A 15,567-nucleotide genomic window follows, 5' to 3' on the forward strand; every position below is an offset into this window, starting at 1 on the left:
CTCTCCCCAAGGACAAAGTCAGGAGTGGTTCCATCATTTAGTGAAGAAGGCCATCCCGGTCGCTGCGTGACTAGAGGGGGGAACCAGTCTTAACACAGCTGTTTGTCCAGGGCTGGCCCAAGACGTTTTGCTCCTGGAAGTGAAAATGCTACCCTGCCCCAGTTCCATATATAGAAGACTGACAGCTGAGTCTTACCTTCAGCACTGGCATTGGGACAGCGTCGGCCACCACTCCTGAAGGCCGGAGGCTAGCGCAGGGGTGCAGGGCAGGCTGCATGACACACACGGCTCTGTCCTAGGGTAGCCTCTTTTCCAGCTCTCTATTGGAGACTGTCAGAGAACTGGCATCCTCGATTTGAAGGCATCCTCAATGCGAAAGGCTATTCTGTTAAATTCTGGTTTAAAGATAGAAGAGAAACGTGAGAACGGTTGCCTATCAAGAGTTTGCACCTGGGCAGCAGATAGGCAAGCACACAGGTCACCTGGATACACTCTTTGAGCACTATGGTGAAATGTACTGTATTTCTATTACAATGATTATTTCTATGTTTGCATCTAGACATATACATTTGCAAATCAGTGTTCTTTTGATGCTGCTGCTGCTGCTGCTGCTGCTGATGATGCATTTCCCTCTTTTGGGGTTATTCATAAGTGGCCACCCTACCTCTAATATCTTGCTGCCAGCATCTCTGCCTAACAGTAGGGCCGGCCCTGTCAGTGTATCTCTGAAGTTTTCAAAAATGAGCAGACAAAGACATTGAGGAACCTGGCTTGAAATACTGAAGTCTATTCTCTATGTCAATGGTGGCCCTCCAGAGGTTCTTGGACTTCAGCTCCCATAGGTGATAGGTGTTGGATCCCAACAACATCTGGAGCAGGCATAGGCATTTTGGGCTACAACTCCTATCAGCATCAGCCAGCCTGGTCTTTGTTGGGATTATGGGAGTTGTAGTCCACCGGGTTGCCTAACCTGCCCTAGATAGTATGAATTCAATAGGTCCTAACTTCTCTGGTATTGCATTCAATATCCTGCTTTATATATTTTAACTCCTTGACCTGTTAGTTTCTTTACTTTAAAGTAGGGGTGTGCACGGACCCCCCGCTCTGCCCCGCGGGCCGATCCAAAAATTTCGGGTCAGCCAGCTCCGCTCCGCGCCGCTCCGCCCATACTCCGCTCCTCTTCGCCGCGGAGCTCCGGCTCCGAATCGGAGCTCCGCAGCGGAGGGGAGTGGCAAGTAAGCCCGGTAAGGGACCAAGGGGGAGGGGGGGCCTTACCTGCCTCCGTCCGCGGTCCGTCAGTGTCTTCAATTGAGCCCGCGGTTCAACCAGGAAGTCCCACAGGCTCAATTGAAGACGCCGACGGACCGCGGACAGAGGCAGGTAAGGGAGAGGAGGGCGGGGGGGGGTTGTTACCGGGTCCTGCCGCCGTCGCTGCCCATGCGGCGACGGCGGCAGAGCCCGGTAAGAGACCAAGGGAGAGGGGGGCCTTACCTGCCTCCGTCCGCGGTCCGTCGGCGTCTTCAATTGAACCCGCGGTTCAACCAGGAAGTCTGGGCCGCAAGACTTCCTGGTTGAACCGCGGGCTCAGTTGAAGACGCCGACGGACCGCGGACGGAGGCAGGTAAGGGAGAGGAGGGCGGGGGGGGGGGTTACCGGGCCCTGCCGCTGTCGCCGCATGGGCAACAGCCACAGCGGCAGGGCTCGGTAAACCCCACTTACCTTTCCGGCGGAGCTCCGGATCGAGGCGAAGGATCCGCCTTCACCTCAATCCTCTTCGCCACGCTCCGCCGGCCCCCCAATCCTCTTCGCCTCCGCCTTAAGGGCAGGCGAAGCCCCCCACTCCGCTTCTAATTTGCCGGTCCGATTAGAAGCGGAGCACATCCCTACTTTAAAGCTTTACCTATTACATTAAAGAATAAAGTCCATTTCAATTTTTGCAGTGTTCACCCTGGGAATGGAGTGGGCCAAGTATATGGCAGCTGCCCCAGGCACCCAAACGGCTAGTTATGGCATCCATGGTGGTGGGGATGTTGTGAGGGTGGGGTGGGGGGAGATGACCAAGCAGCCTGTGTTTGTTGGTTCTCCCTTCCCTAAGACAAGCCTGGCCCAAGACATTTTGCCTGAGGCAAAAGACAATATGGCTTCCCTTCCCATTCCATGCACAAAAGCTGACTGGACTGGCAGTTGAATCATCCTTCAACATCCTCTACCACACCTAAAAGCAACGGAGTAGCTTAGGGGGTGCAGGGCTGGCTGCACAGCCCACAACTCTCTCCTTCAATACTTTGCCTGAGGCAAATGCCTCACTCTGCATAATGGTAGGACTGTCGCTTCCCCCCAGAACCAAGAGCTTTAGAAGATCCAGAGAGATGGACCATTCTTTTATCTATATCTGTCTTGCTGTGGAGTGTGCAGGGTAGGGGTGGGGGCGGAAGTTAATAGACAGGGACGGACCCCCCTTTTGCTGGGGACTTGACAGTATGTGGCTTCTTATTTGACATGGTTTGTTTCTGCATCCCATTTTATAAAAGCAGTTTTGAATCCTGACCAATAGCCAGAGAGCTTCAGCTATTGGGCGGTATGCAGATGAAATAAATAACTACAAAAATAAAATGTAGCTGGGCAAATTCAGTGCTGTTATTCAGGACGCATCTGATGTGAACTCTTTTCTTCAAAGACTCAAGTCCAACCACCATTCTGTGCTGAGCCGCCACACAGGCTTCCATTTCAAGAGGGCTCCAGCAGAGATTCTTTCCATTTTCTAGAACGTCACACTCCAGTGCCATTTCAGATTTCAATGGCGAAAGATTGTAAAGAGATTCCAGGAGCAGTGGCACGGTGGCGGTGCGCGTGCATGTGTGTAATGATATTCACAGCCCAGTTCAAAAGCTGGCTCTTGGATGTACTCAAGGTTGAACTGGGGTGGGTGGGGGGGAAAGCAACAACATATTTTATAGAGCGTTTTTATTGTGTTTACTTTTTGAACCACATTATTACGACAGCAAGGTCATTTGCAGTGCATGACTCAAACACACTTTTTCTTTTGAAGCAAAAAGTTTGCTTTCTCTCTCTTTGGCAAATATACCTAGGGCCCCAATCCAAGAGCAATGCAACAGCCTGAGCTCTGCATGAGTTGTCAGATAAGCTCCTGCCGCCCTTCCGCCACCCCCACTGAAAAGCTGATATGGCACTATCTGCAACTTATTTGACATGGCTAGTTACACAACTCCGGCTTCCAGATCTGTCTGGAGAATTAGGGCTGTGCTCCACTTCGCTTTGGTTCGTAGAATCGATAGTGGAGCGGCCTGATTCGCCTCCAACAAAGGCGGAGACGGATTGGGTCGGGGGAGCTGCGGATTGAGATGAAGCAGATCGAGACCAAGTGGATCCTTTGCCTCGATCCGGAGCTCCGAAAAAAAGGTAAGTGTGGCAGGAGGGGGGCTTGGCGCCACCGCAGTCCGGCGGCGGCTTCAACTGAGACCCAGGCCTCAAACCAGAAGACCAGGCCGCAGCCTGGGCCTCAGTTGAAGCTGCTGGCGGACCGCGAAGGAGGCAGGTAAGTGGTGAGAGGGGAGGGGGGCCTTTGATTTTCAATCCCAAGTCTATGGGGGGGGGGAACACGGAGCTCCGATCCGGATCTGGAGCCCCGCAGAAGATCGGAGCGGAGCATAGGCGGATCAATGCGGGGCGGAGCAGATCCCATTCAGAAGTTGCGGATCGGGGTCCAGAGCGGATCGGGGAGGTCCGTGCACAGCCCTATGGAGAATCACACGTGCAGCATCCAACTGCATTGTCATGAATGGTCCTGCACACGTACGCCTCCCCCCCTTATCTGGATTGAGTCATCAGCCCACTCAATTGTTAATAACAATAGTTGGTTTATAGAAGCACTGAGCCGGCCCCAGCCCCCCAGGTCCCTCCTGATTAAAATTCAAATGGAGCCTGAAACATAAAGGTACCCACCCACCCACCCACCCGAAATGCTGTCCCTGATATCAAATCTTATTTAAGATATCCAATCTTCTTTTCTTTTCTTTAAAAGAAAAAGAAGCTAATGTATTCAAGGAATTTTCCTTAGTGGTGGATAATCAACATTTCAGGTACATAGTTCAAACCAGCAAGAGTTTTTCCCATAAGGAAGCTTTCTCATAGCACAGGTGATACGTTTTATTGGAAAACAAACTATCTGGAATATATATGTAGCCGTTACCTTTCCATTCTGCCCAGTGAAGAATTTTGTGTGACTCAAACTGTTGCATATTCCTGCATCCACAGAATTAAGCAAAGGAAGTAACTTTTTTAAAAATATATTTTACATTAGTCTTTAGTTGAACCAGCATAGAAAACCTCTACTCTGTTCATTTTGGTTGCCCTTTTCTGTGCTTTCACCAGCTCTACAATATCCTTTTGGACCTTCTCTTTGGGCTGGAGTGGGAGGGGGGATGTGCTTTTCACCCGGAAAAAACTGTAGTCCTCGCTTTTCACTCATCAAAACGATATTTCCTTCTAGGGTCACATCATACGATGAAGTGAGCGATTCCTAAGTCCAGCTACGAATAGATCCCAGATGTGAAAAGTGCAGTGCGTTTGCTTCCAGACGGGCAAAGGTCACCAGCTGTAAAGCAATTCAGCTGGTTCCAATCTTGCCATAGATGTGGCAGTGTACAGCGGGTAACAAATGGCTTACGGACAACATATGCAAAAAGCTGCCTTATATTGAAGCCATTGGCACAACTGTCACTTTTAAAAACAGTTGCTGCCTTAGACTGAGTCAGACCATTGGACCATCAACTTCTGTATTGTCGACACTGGCTGGCAGCAGCTCTCCAGGGTTTCAAACAGGAGTCTTGCCAGGAATTGATCATGGGACTTTCTGCAAGCAAAATGCAAAAGAGGCAGGGCCAAAAGATACCTGAGAGAGCACCTTTCCCCTTACCAACCTGAGATCATTGGAGGGCCATGCTCCTAGTGGTTCCACATGAACTTATGGCCCATTCGGAATCCACCCGGAGAAGAGCCTTTACTGTGTTGGCCCCGACTGCGGTATATCATCCCTTTGTTCATGAATGACCCCTAGATGTCTCCATTTCTGCACTGTGTTCAATCCAAAGCTGTACTATGGCAGTATTTGTGCCACAGTTTTTATATTGTGTCTAGGAAAGCAGAGGGAGATTAACTCTGGTTTAACAGTGTCCGTTTAGGAGCTCAGCAGATGACGCAATTGTTAAAAGTCTCTGGCCAGCCTTTGGCAGGGAAGAAGGCAGAATTGCTTTCTCTGAGGCACTGCCTTCAAACCCCCCCCCCAACCTGTACCCGCGCCCCACAGCTGAACCTAAGATACCTATAACTGCAGAGCTGGCTGCAGTATTGGTGGCTGTAAGGTACCCTTGTCTGTACCATAAAATCTGGCTGATAATGAGCAGGGAGCAATAAATCACATTGTTTCTGCAATTACACTCGATAGAAGTGGGACGCCGAGGAGATAACAAAAGATAGGCTCCTCCAGTTGCTGTAATTAAAGGAGAGCATAAAGGCAGGTCACTTGAGTTGTTCAGGATTTTAACCCATCAGGCTGTAATCTGGAAGTTCATGGACTCCGTGCTAATAGGTATTGAGGATTCTAACAACTATATGGGCTTCTGCATTCAAAGCACCGAATTCATTTGGAGACCCGAGATGGAAACCTGGGGGGTGGATCCAGATTTATTCATACTTAAGAGCAGATTCACTGAAACCAATGGGGACTTGATTTCAATGGGTCTACTCTAAGTATGAATAAATCTGGATCAAACCCATGATATCAGGGTTAAAGGAACACAAACTCCTGAGGCTTCTAGCCTATGTTAGAATGAGGAGTATCTCAGCAATGGGGTTAATTAATACTACTAATGCACCTTCAATGTGCCTGGTGTTTTACTAAATCTAAGAGCACAGCTCCCTGCCCTGAGGAGCTTACAATCTCAAGTTCAATTCAAGAGAGACAGCAGAGGAAGTGGAAGGAGATGGAGGTGGGGTAGACAGGGGAAGAATGTGCATTCATTTTAAGTTTCATGAGCTTAGTTACAGTAAGTTAGGGGAGTAAGCAGGGGCAGCCCAAGACATTTTGCTGCCAGAGGTGAAGGACAAGATGGCCTCCCTCTCCTATTCCATGTGAACAAGCTGACTAGACTGGCAGATGGTTCTTCCTTCAACACTGATGATGGGATGCCCTCCGCCACACCTCAGGGCAGCAGGCTAGCTTAGGGGCAGGCTGGCACACATTTCTCTGTCCTCCAACACCTCACCACCCCTCAGCTTCTGCCGCCTGAGGCAGGCACCTCATTCTGCCTAACGACAGGGTCAGACCTGGGCTATAGAGTTCCTGAGAAAAGCAGGCGGAGGCAGGATCAGATGGAAGTAAGAGAGTTTGCGTCACAAAGGCCTAGCTAGACCTAAGGTTTATCCCGGGGTCATCCCTGCCTGCTCCCGGGACATCCTGTGTGTCATTTACAAGAACAGGGATGACCCCGGGACGATCCTGGGATAAACCTTAGGACTAGCTAAGGCCAAAGTTCCAGGCATAAGGGGCAGCCAGGCAGTTGGAGGAGAGGAATTTGAGGGAGGAGATCTCCGGATGGCTGGAAGCAGTGCTGGCTTGAAGTTTTGGGGACCCTTTGGCAAGATATCCTCAATGCCCTCCCTCCCTCAGTGAGTCTATTTCCACACCACCATTGTCACCAGCTGCGTTTGCTCCTCATCCTCTTTCTCAACATTGCTACCACTTGCTTGCTTGGCAGGCAGAGAGCCAGTGAGTGAGTAGGCTGTGGCATCGCCTCCTCCTCCTCCTCCTCCTCCTCCCCCCCACCTCCTTCATTGTCTGGACCAGAGTGAGAGGCAGGTGAACAAGCAGGTTGCAATGGTAAAGAGGAGGAACAGGTCCAAGGGCTTTTGTCAGCAGGTCCCTGCTGGGGTGTAGGTCCCCCTCAGGTGCCAAGCCATGCCTATTCTTGATGCTGACCCTGGCTGGAAATGGCAGAGCTGGAGGAGTGAAAGTCATTGGCAGGGATGTAGCAGGGTATGAGAGTGAAGAGATAAAGAGTGAAAGGAAGGCGGCAGCGGGGGTTCAAGGTACAGAAGAGGATGAGGAACTTGTGGTGGGATCCAGAAGTTGACAAGAAAGCACTGAAGGACTAGCAACACATGACCAGGGCAGAGCCAAGAGACTGGTTTGGGTGTCTACATAGAGGGAAATAAATAAATAAATAAATAAATAAATAAATAAATAAATAAATAAGAACCCTCTGCTTCTCAGGGTTATAATGGAGAGAGATTTGGAAATTTAATGGTTTGGGGAGGGGAGGGGGAGGCCAGAAACCAGAAATAACCTTGACTTGTGGCATAGCCGGCTCCTTTTCCAAAGGATGTTTCAATGCAACCTGGAGTGCTTTGAAGGCTTCTGATGCGATTCTACCCACATTAATTGGAGAAACACCATTCATGCATCAAATGCTGTTTTTGGCTTTGTCAGAAAACACAAGGCACTAAAGGATGAGAGAAGTTGCCACCCAGTGGACTATTGAAGCAAAATGTGGAATATAATCACCCAGCAAAGATGCCAAGAAACTACAGCTAAAGGACAGCTTGTCGTAATCTGGTACTGCCATAACATAGCAATCTAGGACAGAGTCAGACTATTTATCCATTTTACATACAACTGTCTACAATGAGTAGCAGTGGCTCACTGGGGATTCCAAGGGGAATCTTTCTCAGCCTTATCTGGAGATGCCACAGACTGAACCTGAAAGCTTTTGCCTGCAAAGTAGGAGCACTACCACTGAGCTATGTCCTTTCCCTTAAAAATAAAGAAAGGTTCCGGTCCTCATGGTTCAGAATAAAAGGGGTGATTTAAATAGGAATATGGGAAGCTACCTTGTACTGGGTCAGACCACGGGTCCACCTAGCTTAGTAGAATCAGCACCAACCTTCCCCAACCCAGTGCCTTGCAGATGTGTTGGACTACAGCTCCCAGGATTCCTGGCCATTGGCCATGAAGGCTGGGGCTGATGGGACTTGAAATTCAAAACATCTGTAAGGCACCAAGTTAGGGAAGGCTGGTCTACACTGACTGGCTTACCAGGGTCTCATACAGAACCCTTTCTCAACTCAATCTGGAGAGGCCGAGCACTTTTTCCATACATGAACTACAGTCCTTCCCTTGGTTGCAAAAATGCATTTCTTGCTAGTTGCTCAGAGGCTGCTGACTGATTGCTGAATTTCAGGAGAACTGGCCTTTTGAAGCTGTGGAAGCTCTACACAAACCAGTCTGAGCTCTTCTGAGGAAGGGTGCAACTTACATAATAAGCAAACTAATCCTCGTTCTGAGTCAGTTATTTTCTGCAATTGCTTTGCAGCCATTTGAAAAAGGGATGATTCAATAGCTCGTGCATAGTAATCTTCTTCAGTCAGCACTAAGCAATAGGCAAATTGTTAACCTCAAATAAGATGTCTTGATGCAAGACAGAATTAAGCACAAGGTAGAATTAAGGTGCTTTAAGATGCTTTGTTGTTTTAGCTATTCTTGTGGCTTTGGCCTCACAAAGACACCACCTTCCCTGTATAGGCAGGGTAGGCAGACGTCTTTGTTCTTTTGCTAGAACCCCGAAAGCCACCAACCACAGCCTAGTGCAAAAGGCACTGTTTGTTTGTTTGTAGTACTTGAATTTCACTGAGCTCAGTCTTTCCATACGAAGATCCACTCTTGGTAACCTTCAACCCTACCATTCTTTATTTCAGTGTAATATAATTTGGAGCAGGGAATGGGGGGGGGAATCATTTTATTGTTTCCATTGTTAAATCACTGGGAGCCAAAAAACCTTGCCATTCTACTTCAAATCACTACCAGTTGGTTCCAATCTGCCCTTTATCCACACCTGCTGTAAAGTACTGCTCCAGCCCTGCCGTTTTTGTTCACCCCACTCTTTCTAGTATTATTTTTAAGTTCGCCCAAACGTTTATGGTTATACATCCATGGATGGGATGCAGTACCATAGGTCTGGTTTGGAGCTAATTATTACTTTAAGAGCAGGTTATCTTTTTTAAAAAGCCAGGATGAGCCATTTTGCTGCTGGAGTTGAAATACAAGTTTGCTCGCCCAGATGCCGTATGTCAGACGCCTTCTCCAACCTGATGCCGTCCAGATGTGTTGGACTACAACTCCCAGCATGCCCAGTTGTACGCCAAAACATCTGGAAGGCATCAGGTTGGAGAAGGCGTCTGACGTACGTAGTTTCAACCTAATACATACTACCAAGGCGGTCTCTGCTGCTTTTTGGAGGCGCAAAGAGATGACATCACACGGTAAGGCGCTCTTCTGTCGCAACGGAATTCCCTTCATGTAAAGCGCCATGTTTCCCCCTTTCGGGATAAGCTGGAAGACAAACGGGAACTTTCCGTACGGTGACGTCAGAAAAAAAGATGGCGATCCCCATCAACAACTTGAGGGGAAATACGCATGCGCGTATTATCCGGGTTGACGAGAAGCTGTAGCTCGGAAGCAGTGAGGTGAACTGGGCTGCAGGTAATGTGTCTTTTCAGCCTCCTGGAGATTTTCTCTCTCTCTCTCCTGCTTTATATATGGCTTTATTTTCATAGGCCGCGCGCACATCCACCACCTGAAGTGGCTCGTGCAGCCCAGCCGGAGATGAGGATATTGGGCTGCTGGTACTAATTAAGCGCGGGGCTTTTGAGGCCTACACAGAGGGTTGAGACGCACTCTGTTAGGTGATTATAATATTCCTCCATCTCCCAATCCTCCTTGAAGAATGCAGGACTTTACAGGAGATGTTGGAGGTGCCTCTTCCACCCCTGTCTCCATTCTTCCATGAAAAACGTGCTTTTGACACAAAAGGAATCCTTTCTGGGGGTTGAATGTATGTGGGGAGGGGGGTCGCTGGGGCTTACTCGTGAGGAAATACAGAAAGCCCACAAAGTGGGTGCAAATCTAAACAGGCTTCCTTAGCTAGGGTGATCATATGAAAAGGAGGACAGGGCTCCTGTATCTTTAACAGTTCTATTGAAAAGGAAATTTCAGCAGGTGTCATTTGTATATATGGGGAACCTGGGGAAATTTCCTCTTCATCACAACAGCTAAAGCTGCAGGTGCCCTGCCCTCTTTTAAATCTAGTCATTCTAGTATAGCTCCTGCACCTTTAACTGTGGTGATGAAGGGGGAATTTCACCAGGTTCCCCATATATACAAACGACACCTGCTGAAATTCCCTTTTCTATGCAACTACTAAAGATACAGGAGCCCTGTCCTCCTTTTCATATGGTCACCTTACCTTAGCAGAAGGAAATTCCACTGAAATCGCTTGGTTAGGAGTGGCCTGCATATGTGTCACAGACCCCCAAAGCTTGTGATATTCTTGGTGATCTGAACTGAGCAAATTGGCAGCTTGTGGAAATTTCACTGAGGAATTACATGCATACAGACAAATATCCCTGAGTGGGTAAGGACTCCTCAGAACTGCCTTGGGGAATTGGATTTTACGCTGAAGTTCTTATGTCTCTGAGTAGCCATGGCATATGCATATTTTATGAACGGATTTACTTTTGGACGACTCCTAATTTTAAACGACTACTTTATCCCTTATCTGGGTGAGAAAGATGCTTGTAGAGCTCTTCCATAGAATGTCCCTTGCAGTGCATAAGTGGACTGCACCTATATGTCTAAGAGCAGTTCTCCCTGCTAATCTGAGCATGTTAAGTGAGTGATTCATTATTTCCTATATTATTAAAAAACAAAGGTACCCATGTTGAGTACAACCCAAATTCCAAAATCCATATCAGTGTAATACCTTTATTACACCAACCAAAGGATCACCCCCCAAAATGTGCAAGCTTTTGGGAGCTACAGATCTCGTCATCAGCTTGAGTACTGTATTTCTTCAATTCTAAGACGCACACTAATTTCAGTACCACCAACAGGAAAAAAAGCTTTGATTCTAACAAATAATAAACGCATCCGCGATTCTAAGACGTACCCTGTTTTTAGAGATGTTTATATGGGGAAAAAGTGTGTCTTAGAATCGAAGAAATATGGTAGCTTTTTGTAATGGCTTGCCTAGTAAAGCTATTATGCTAATATGGATTTTGGTATATTACTAAAGCAAGGGTTGAGAATGCAGATGCAGTGGGCCCTCAAATGCTGGGGAGGACTGAAGAGAGGATGAAGTAGAGACCCTTACACAAAAATGTTGGGGGACTGAAATACTACCTGCCTCTCCTAATCTGCCTCTAAATGATGGTAGCTGAGGTCTGCGCAACAGCTCTCATGTTGCTAAGGAACATTGGCAGCAGAGAGCAATGTGCATGCACTGCCCTCAACCAGATGGGGCTGGGAGAAAACTAGTTCCTTCCCTTCATCCTGAGCCTGAAAAGGTCAGAAGGCAGGGTAGTCCTCTTCAGAGTTTATAGATCTGCAGGAGATGTGGTAATCTGGCCTCATCTGACCCTACCCGGCGCCTGTTTACACTTCCCTGTGCCTGTTTGCATTCTCCTTCCCTCTTTATTGTTTACTACAACTTATTAGATTGTAAGCCTATGCGGCAGGGTCTTGCTATTTACTGTGTTATCTGTACAGCACCATGTACATTGATGGTGCTATATAAATAAATAATAATAATAATGCTTCACCTGTAAAATCTAGCGCAATGCACACACACTGTTAAACCTGTCATGATGCTGTGCTTTTTTAAAAATAATCTTTTCTCAAGATTCGTTGTCCCATATTTATTTATTATTTATTGCACTTATATCCTGCCTTTTTTCCTCCAAGGAAGAAGTGGTCTTTGCGTGGTATTACAATGTATACAAAAGGCATAAAGGGAAAGGGGACAACAACTGAGTTTAAACTGGGGACACATCCTTGCTCTGTGTTGCAGGTTCAATGATGTTTACCTTGTGGTTGTACCTGAATCACTAGATTCTTTTCTTTGTCGAAACTGCTTTTTGTAGGGAAGGCAAAACCATGGAGGCCCCTCCTGTCACTATGATGCCAGTCACTGGTGGTACTATTAACATGATGGAATATTTACTTCAAGGTAAGTCAGCAGAGCCAAGGATTAGCATGACTGTCTTATATCTGATTCATACAATATGATCTTCTGCCAGAAGAATGTCGGGTTCTTGAGTAGTGCGGATGCATTCCTTTTATAGCTGCAGGATGTTAAAGAAGCAAGGCAATTATTCTAGGCAATGAGGTGGCAATCCTAGAGCTGTTTCACACATTATTATGCAGCAGCAAACTCAGCATGTTACAGGAGATATTCTCAACAGTGAGGTGATCCTGGTTCTTTGAGTATACTTGTTATAATAGCAGTATTAGTAAACATCTGATTTGTATGCACACTATTTTGCTTTTTGGATACACATTTAAAAATGTAATGTGCAAAAATGCCCATGGTGCGAAGAGGAAATCATAGCTGTAACTTTTGTGGTGCTTTGATCATGACCTGCTCTGGGAGGCTTTTGTATCATTTGCATCATTTATTATTTGATGTGTAACCCACCTGCCCACCAAATAAAATGGCGCTCAAGGTGATTAACAGTAAAAACAAACACCAAGTTTAAAACTATCATAAAAACAAATACATTAAACTTAGGGTCCCACAGTTTCCTTGATATTGGCAGGATGTTACTGGGCTGTTTGTGTAGGAGGATGCTTTGCTTTTGTTAATGAGGATGGTACATCTTTGGTCACGTAACTCACCTTGCCTTTCATCCCAAGGTAGTGTTCTGGACCAGAGCCTGGAGAGCCTCCTTCATCGACTCCGTGGCCTATGTGACAACATGGAACCCGAGACCTTTCTGGACCATGAGATGGTGTTCCTCCTGAAGGGACAGCAGGCCAGCCCATTTGTCCTTCGCACACGACGCTCCATAGACAAACCTGGTGCTCCTTGGCACTTGCGGTATCTCGGGCAGCCTGAAATGGGAGACAAAAACCGCCATGCTTTGGTACGGAACTGTGTTGATATTGCTACCTCCGAGAACCTGACGGACTTCCTGGTGGAGATGGGCTTCCGCATGGACCATGAGTTTGTTGCCAAGGGGCACGTATTTCGCAAGGGCATTATGAAGATTGTGGTGTACAAGATCTTCCGCATCCTGATGCCAGGAAATACCGATAACATTGAGCCCTTGTCTCTCTCCTACCTTGTGGAGCTCAGCATTGTAGCACCAGCAGGGCAGGACATGGTATCTGATGACATGAGGAGTTTTGCTGAGCAGCTAAAGCCTTTAGTTCACTTAGAGAAAATTGATCCTAAAAGGCTGATGTGAGTGAGATGGCCTGCAGCTGAAGCTGGATTCTTTCTGGAACAGAGATAAAGGATTTCAGAAACTTTGAACAATGCAGATAGATAGATTTATCTGGGTTGTACCTCCTTTAAGAAAACAAAATTAGGACAACTTGGTTGTCTTGTAATAATTCACAGATGGAGTATTTTCTAGTGATTCGTAATAAACAGCGTGACTATTCCTATTGACATCATTTTACTGGATTCTGCTGGTAGAGCATCTAGCTCTTGAGAAGTGTATTTAAATTTTTCCTCAGGCAAGTTTAATCTTAACTACTCTGGACTCTTTTCTTCTCCCTGTCTTCAGAATCACACAGTTGTGTGGCTCGTGTAACTTGAAATATTTCCTGCTGATCCATTTTTTAGAATGTTTGTTTTGTATACTGAAGCACATTATGCTTGCATTTACTAGAAAGGTTCATTTGAGTTTACTTTGTGTCCTGATAGTCTTTTGTTCAGAAGAGAATAATAGAAGGGTAGAAGCATCAAATATCCCAAAGGTGGGGAATTTTCAGCAATCCTATGTAGTTATTCTTTTTTTCTTTTTACAAGAATCACTGAGCTCCACCAATGTGTGCTAATTTTACAAAGCAAGAGTACATACTTAGGATCAATACGCAGTTAAGGCATAACTAATCCGTGTTAAGTAATCTTGAATAGAAAATCTTGCTTAATTTTATTTATTTAATTAATTTAAAACATTTGTATCCTGCCCTATATCACTAGGATCTCAGGGTGGTGTACAGATAAAATCATACAACATAAAACAATAAATGTACACAGCTAAAAACAAATTAAACCATAAGCAAGAAGTGTGTTATTGGATCAGATTGAAGTCCACTGAAGAATCCAGGCCTGGTGTCAGCAGACAAGATACAACCAAAAGGTGCACAAGGCACACAACTACTATAGTATAGGAAAATACAATCAAAGAAGGGGTGAACAGTTATAACAAAGCAACGTTTTATAACAGGAACAAAAATACGCCGATATAATGACACAAGCAATCATTGGTCATTGATGATTGTAAGAAATAATAGAAAAAGTTAACCCATTGTCTTAATTCAGGCAGGGGAGGTGGAGTGGATCAGCATGGCACCTGGCCAGTAAGGCACAGGGTGGCATGGGAGAACAGGAACAGGTAGCAGGTTCTCCCCAGGTTTCAATCCAATGAGAATGACGGAAGTTCTCACGCTTTCTCCTTACTGTACATTGTTTCAAGATGAGTAGTGATGTCCCGTCTTAAGGTGTTGTCATTGGAATGCAAGTGTTGGTCCAGAGGCACTTTAATGACAGATGACTCTTGGAGAAGCCCTGCTTCTCCAAGGTGAGCTTGCACTCCAGCGTGGCTAGTCGTGTGCTTAATTATTTCATAGGAACAGAATGTAACTTTGCCTGCAGCATCCTTTGTACCACACAGAAGGATTACACTGCTGTTTTCTTGTTATGTCATTGGCGTAAGACTCATCCCTCTCTTTCAGTGTGGACTGTCATCGTTTCATGAAACTCCTTCCATTGTGTTGACACTCATCATAAAACACTCGTGTAATTATAGCTAAGTGGGTGGTGAGTGGTTAATGAAATTTGTTGTGCCAAAAATAAATAAATAAACCCTACCCTTTTTCTAACTGTTCCCAGGTATTTGAAGCATGATTTCCTAGTATCTGTCCATGGGCTGCATGTTACTCTTGAGGATAAAAATCCTGAGAAAATAAAAAGGTCTTCATCTTGTGCCACAAAGATATTAAAGTAGGTACCAGGCGAGGTTTTCTGGAAAGAGCAAAAGGCGGGAGCCACCACTGATGAGGCTCTTTCCAAGGGCCTGTAACTATGATGTCAGAAAGCAGGCAGTATGTGTAGCAGGTATAGCTATAGGAGAGCTGATATGAATCTATCTGTCCACTACAATCAAATCCAAGTGCCTCCTCTGATGGCAACAAAAGAGAAGGCCTTCTTAGTGGCAGCCCCCCAACTGTGGAATGTCCTTCCTACTGAGCCCCACCTGGCGCCAACTTTGTCATCTTCTTGGCACCAAGTTAAGACTTTCCTCTATTCCCCAGGCATTTGATGGCATATGATGGAGCTTTTGAAGTCAGTTGCTTTATCAGGTCCTGGTATTTTATTGTAACTTTTATTCTGTTTTAAATTGTTTTATGTTATATTTTTGTTATTATGTTGTAGTTTGACTTCTCATTTTTGTGAACTGCCCAGAGAGCTTTGGTTATTGGTT

The 15,567-nt window shown here is 46.2% G+C and overlaps 1 protein-coding gene across 5 annotated transcripts; it reads left to right on the top strand.

Annotated features, from left to right (window-relative positions):
- Positions 1-3,234: 3,234 nt before the first annotated feature.
- On the top strand, positions 3,235-14,970 carry MED18 (mediator complex subunit 18). Of its 5 annotated transcripts, none has more exons than XM_063139893.1 (3): positions 3,235-3,420; positions 11,995-12,080; positions 12,767-14,970. In XM_063139893.1, exons 2-3 carry the CDS (start codon positions 12,008-12,010, stop codon positions 13,318-13,320), a joined length of 627 nt encoding a protein of 208 aa, XP_062995963.1. In that variant the 5' UTR covers positions 3,235-3,420; positions 11,995-12,007; the 3' UTR covers positions 13,321-14,970. The 5 variants fall into 5 exon arrangements, with proteins under 5 accessions (XP_062995963.1, XP_062995960.1, XP_062995961.1 ...); XM_063139890.1 differs by lacking the exon at positions 3,235-3,420 and adding an exon at positions 8,822-9,556; XM_063139891.1 differs by lacking the exon at positions 3,235-3,420 and adding an exon at positions 8,822-9,545 and having other exon boundaries at positions 11,983-12,080.
- The last annotated feature ends 597 nt before the right edge of the window (positions 14,971-15,567 follow it).

Source organism: Elgaria multicarinata, chromosome 13, assembly GCF_023053635.1.
Source record: "Elgaria multicarinata webbii isolate HBS135686 ecotype San Diego chromosome 13, rElgMul1.1.pri, whole genome shotgun sequence".
Taxonomy (NCBI): Eukaryota; Metazoa; Chordata; class Lepidosauria; order Squamata; family Anguidae; genus Elgaria; species Elgaria multicarinata.

What these genes read in the sequence shown, in the direction of transcription:
- MED18 (XM_063139893.1), top strand. Translation starts at nt 12,008, where the DNA reads ATGGAGGCCCCTCCTGTCACTATGATGCCAGTCACTGGTGGTACTATT. An exon ending in GATGGAATATTTACTTCAAG is followed by an intron (nt 12,081 to 12,766) that starts GTAAGTCAGCAG and finishes TTTCATCCCAAG; the next exon opens with GTAGTGTTCTGGACCAGAGC.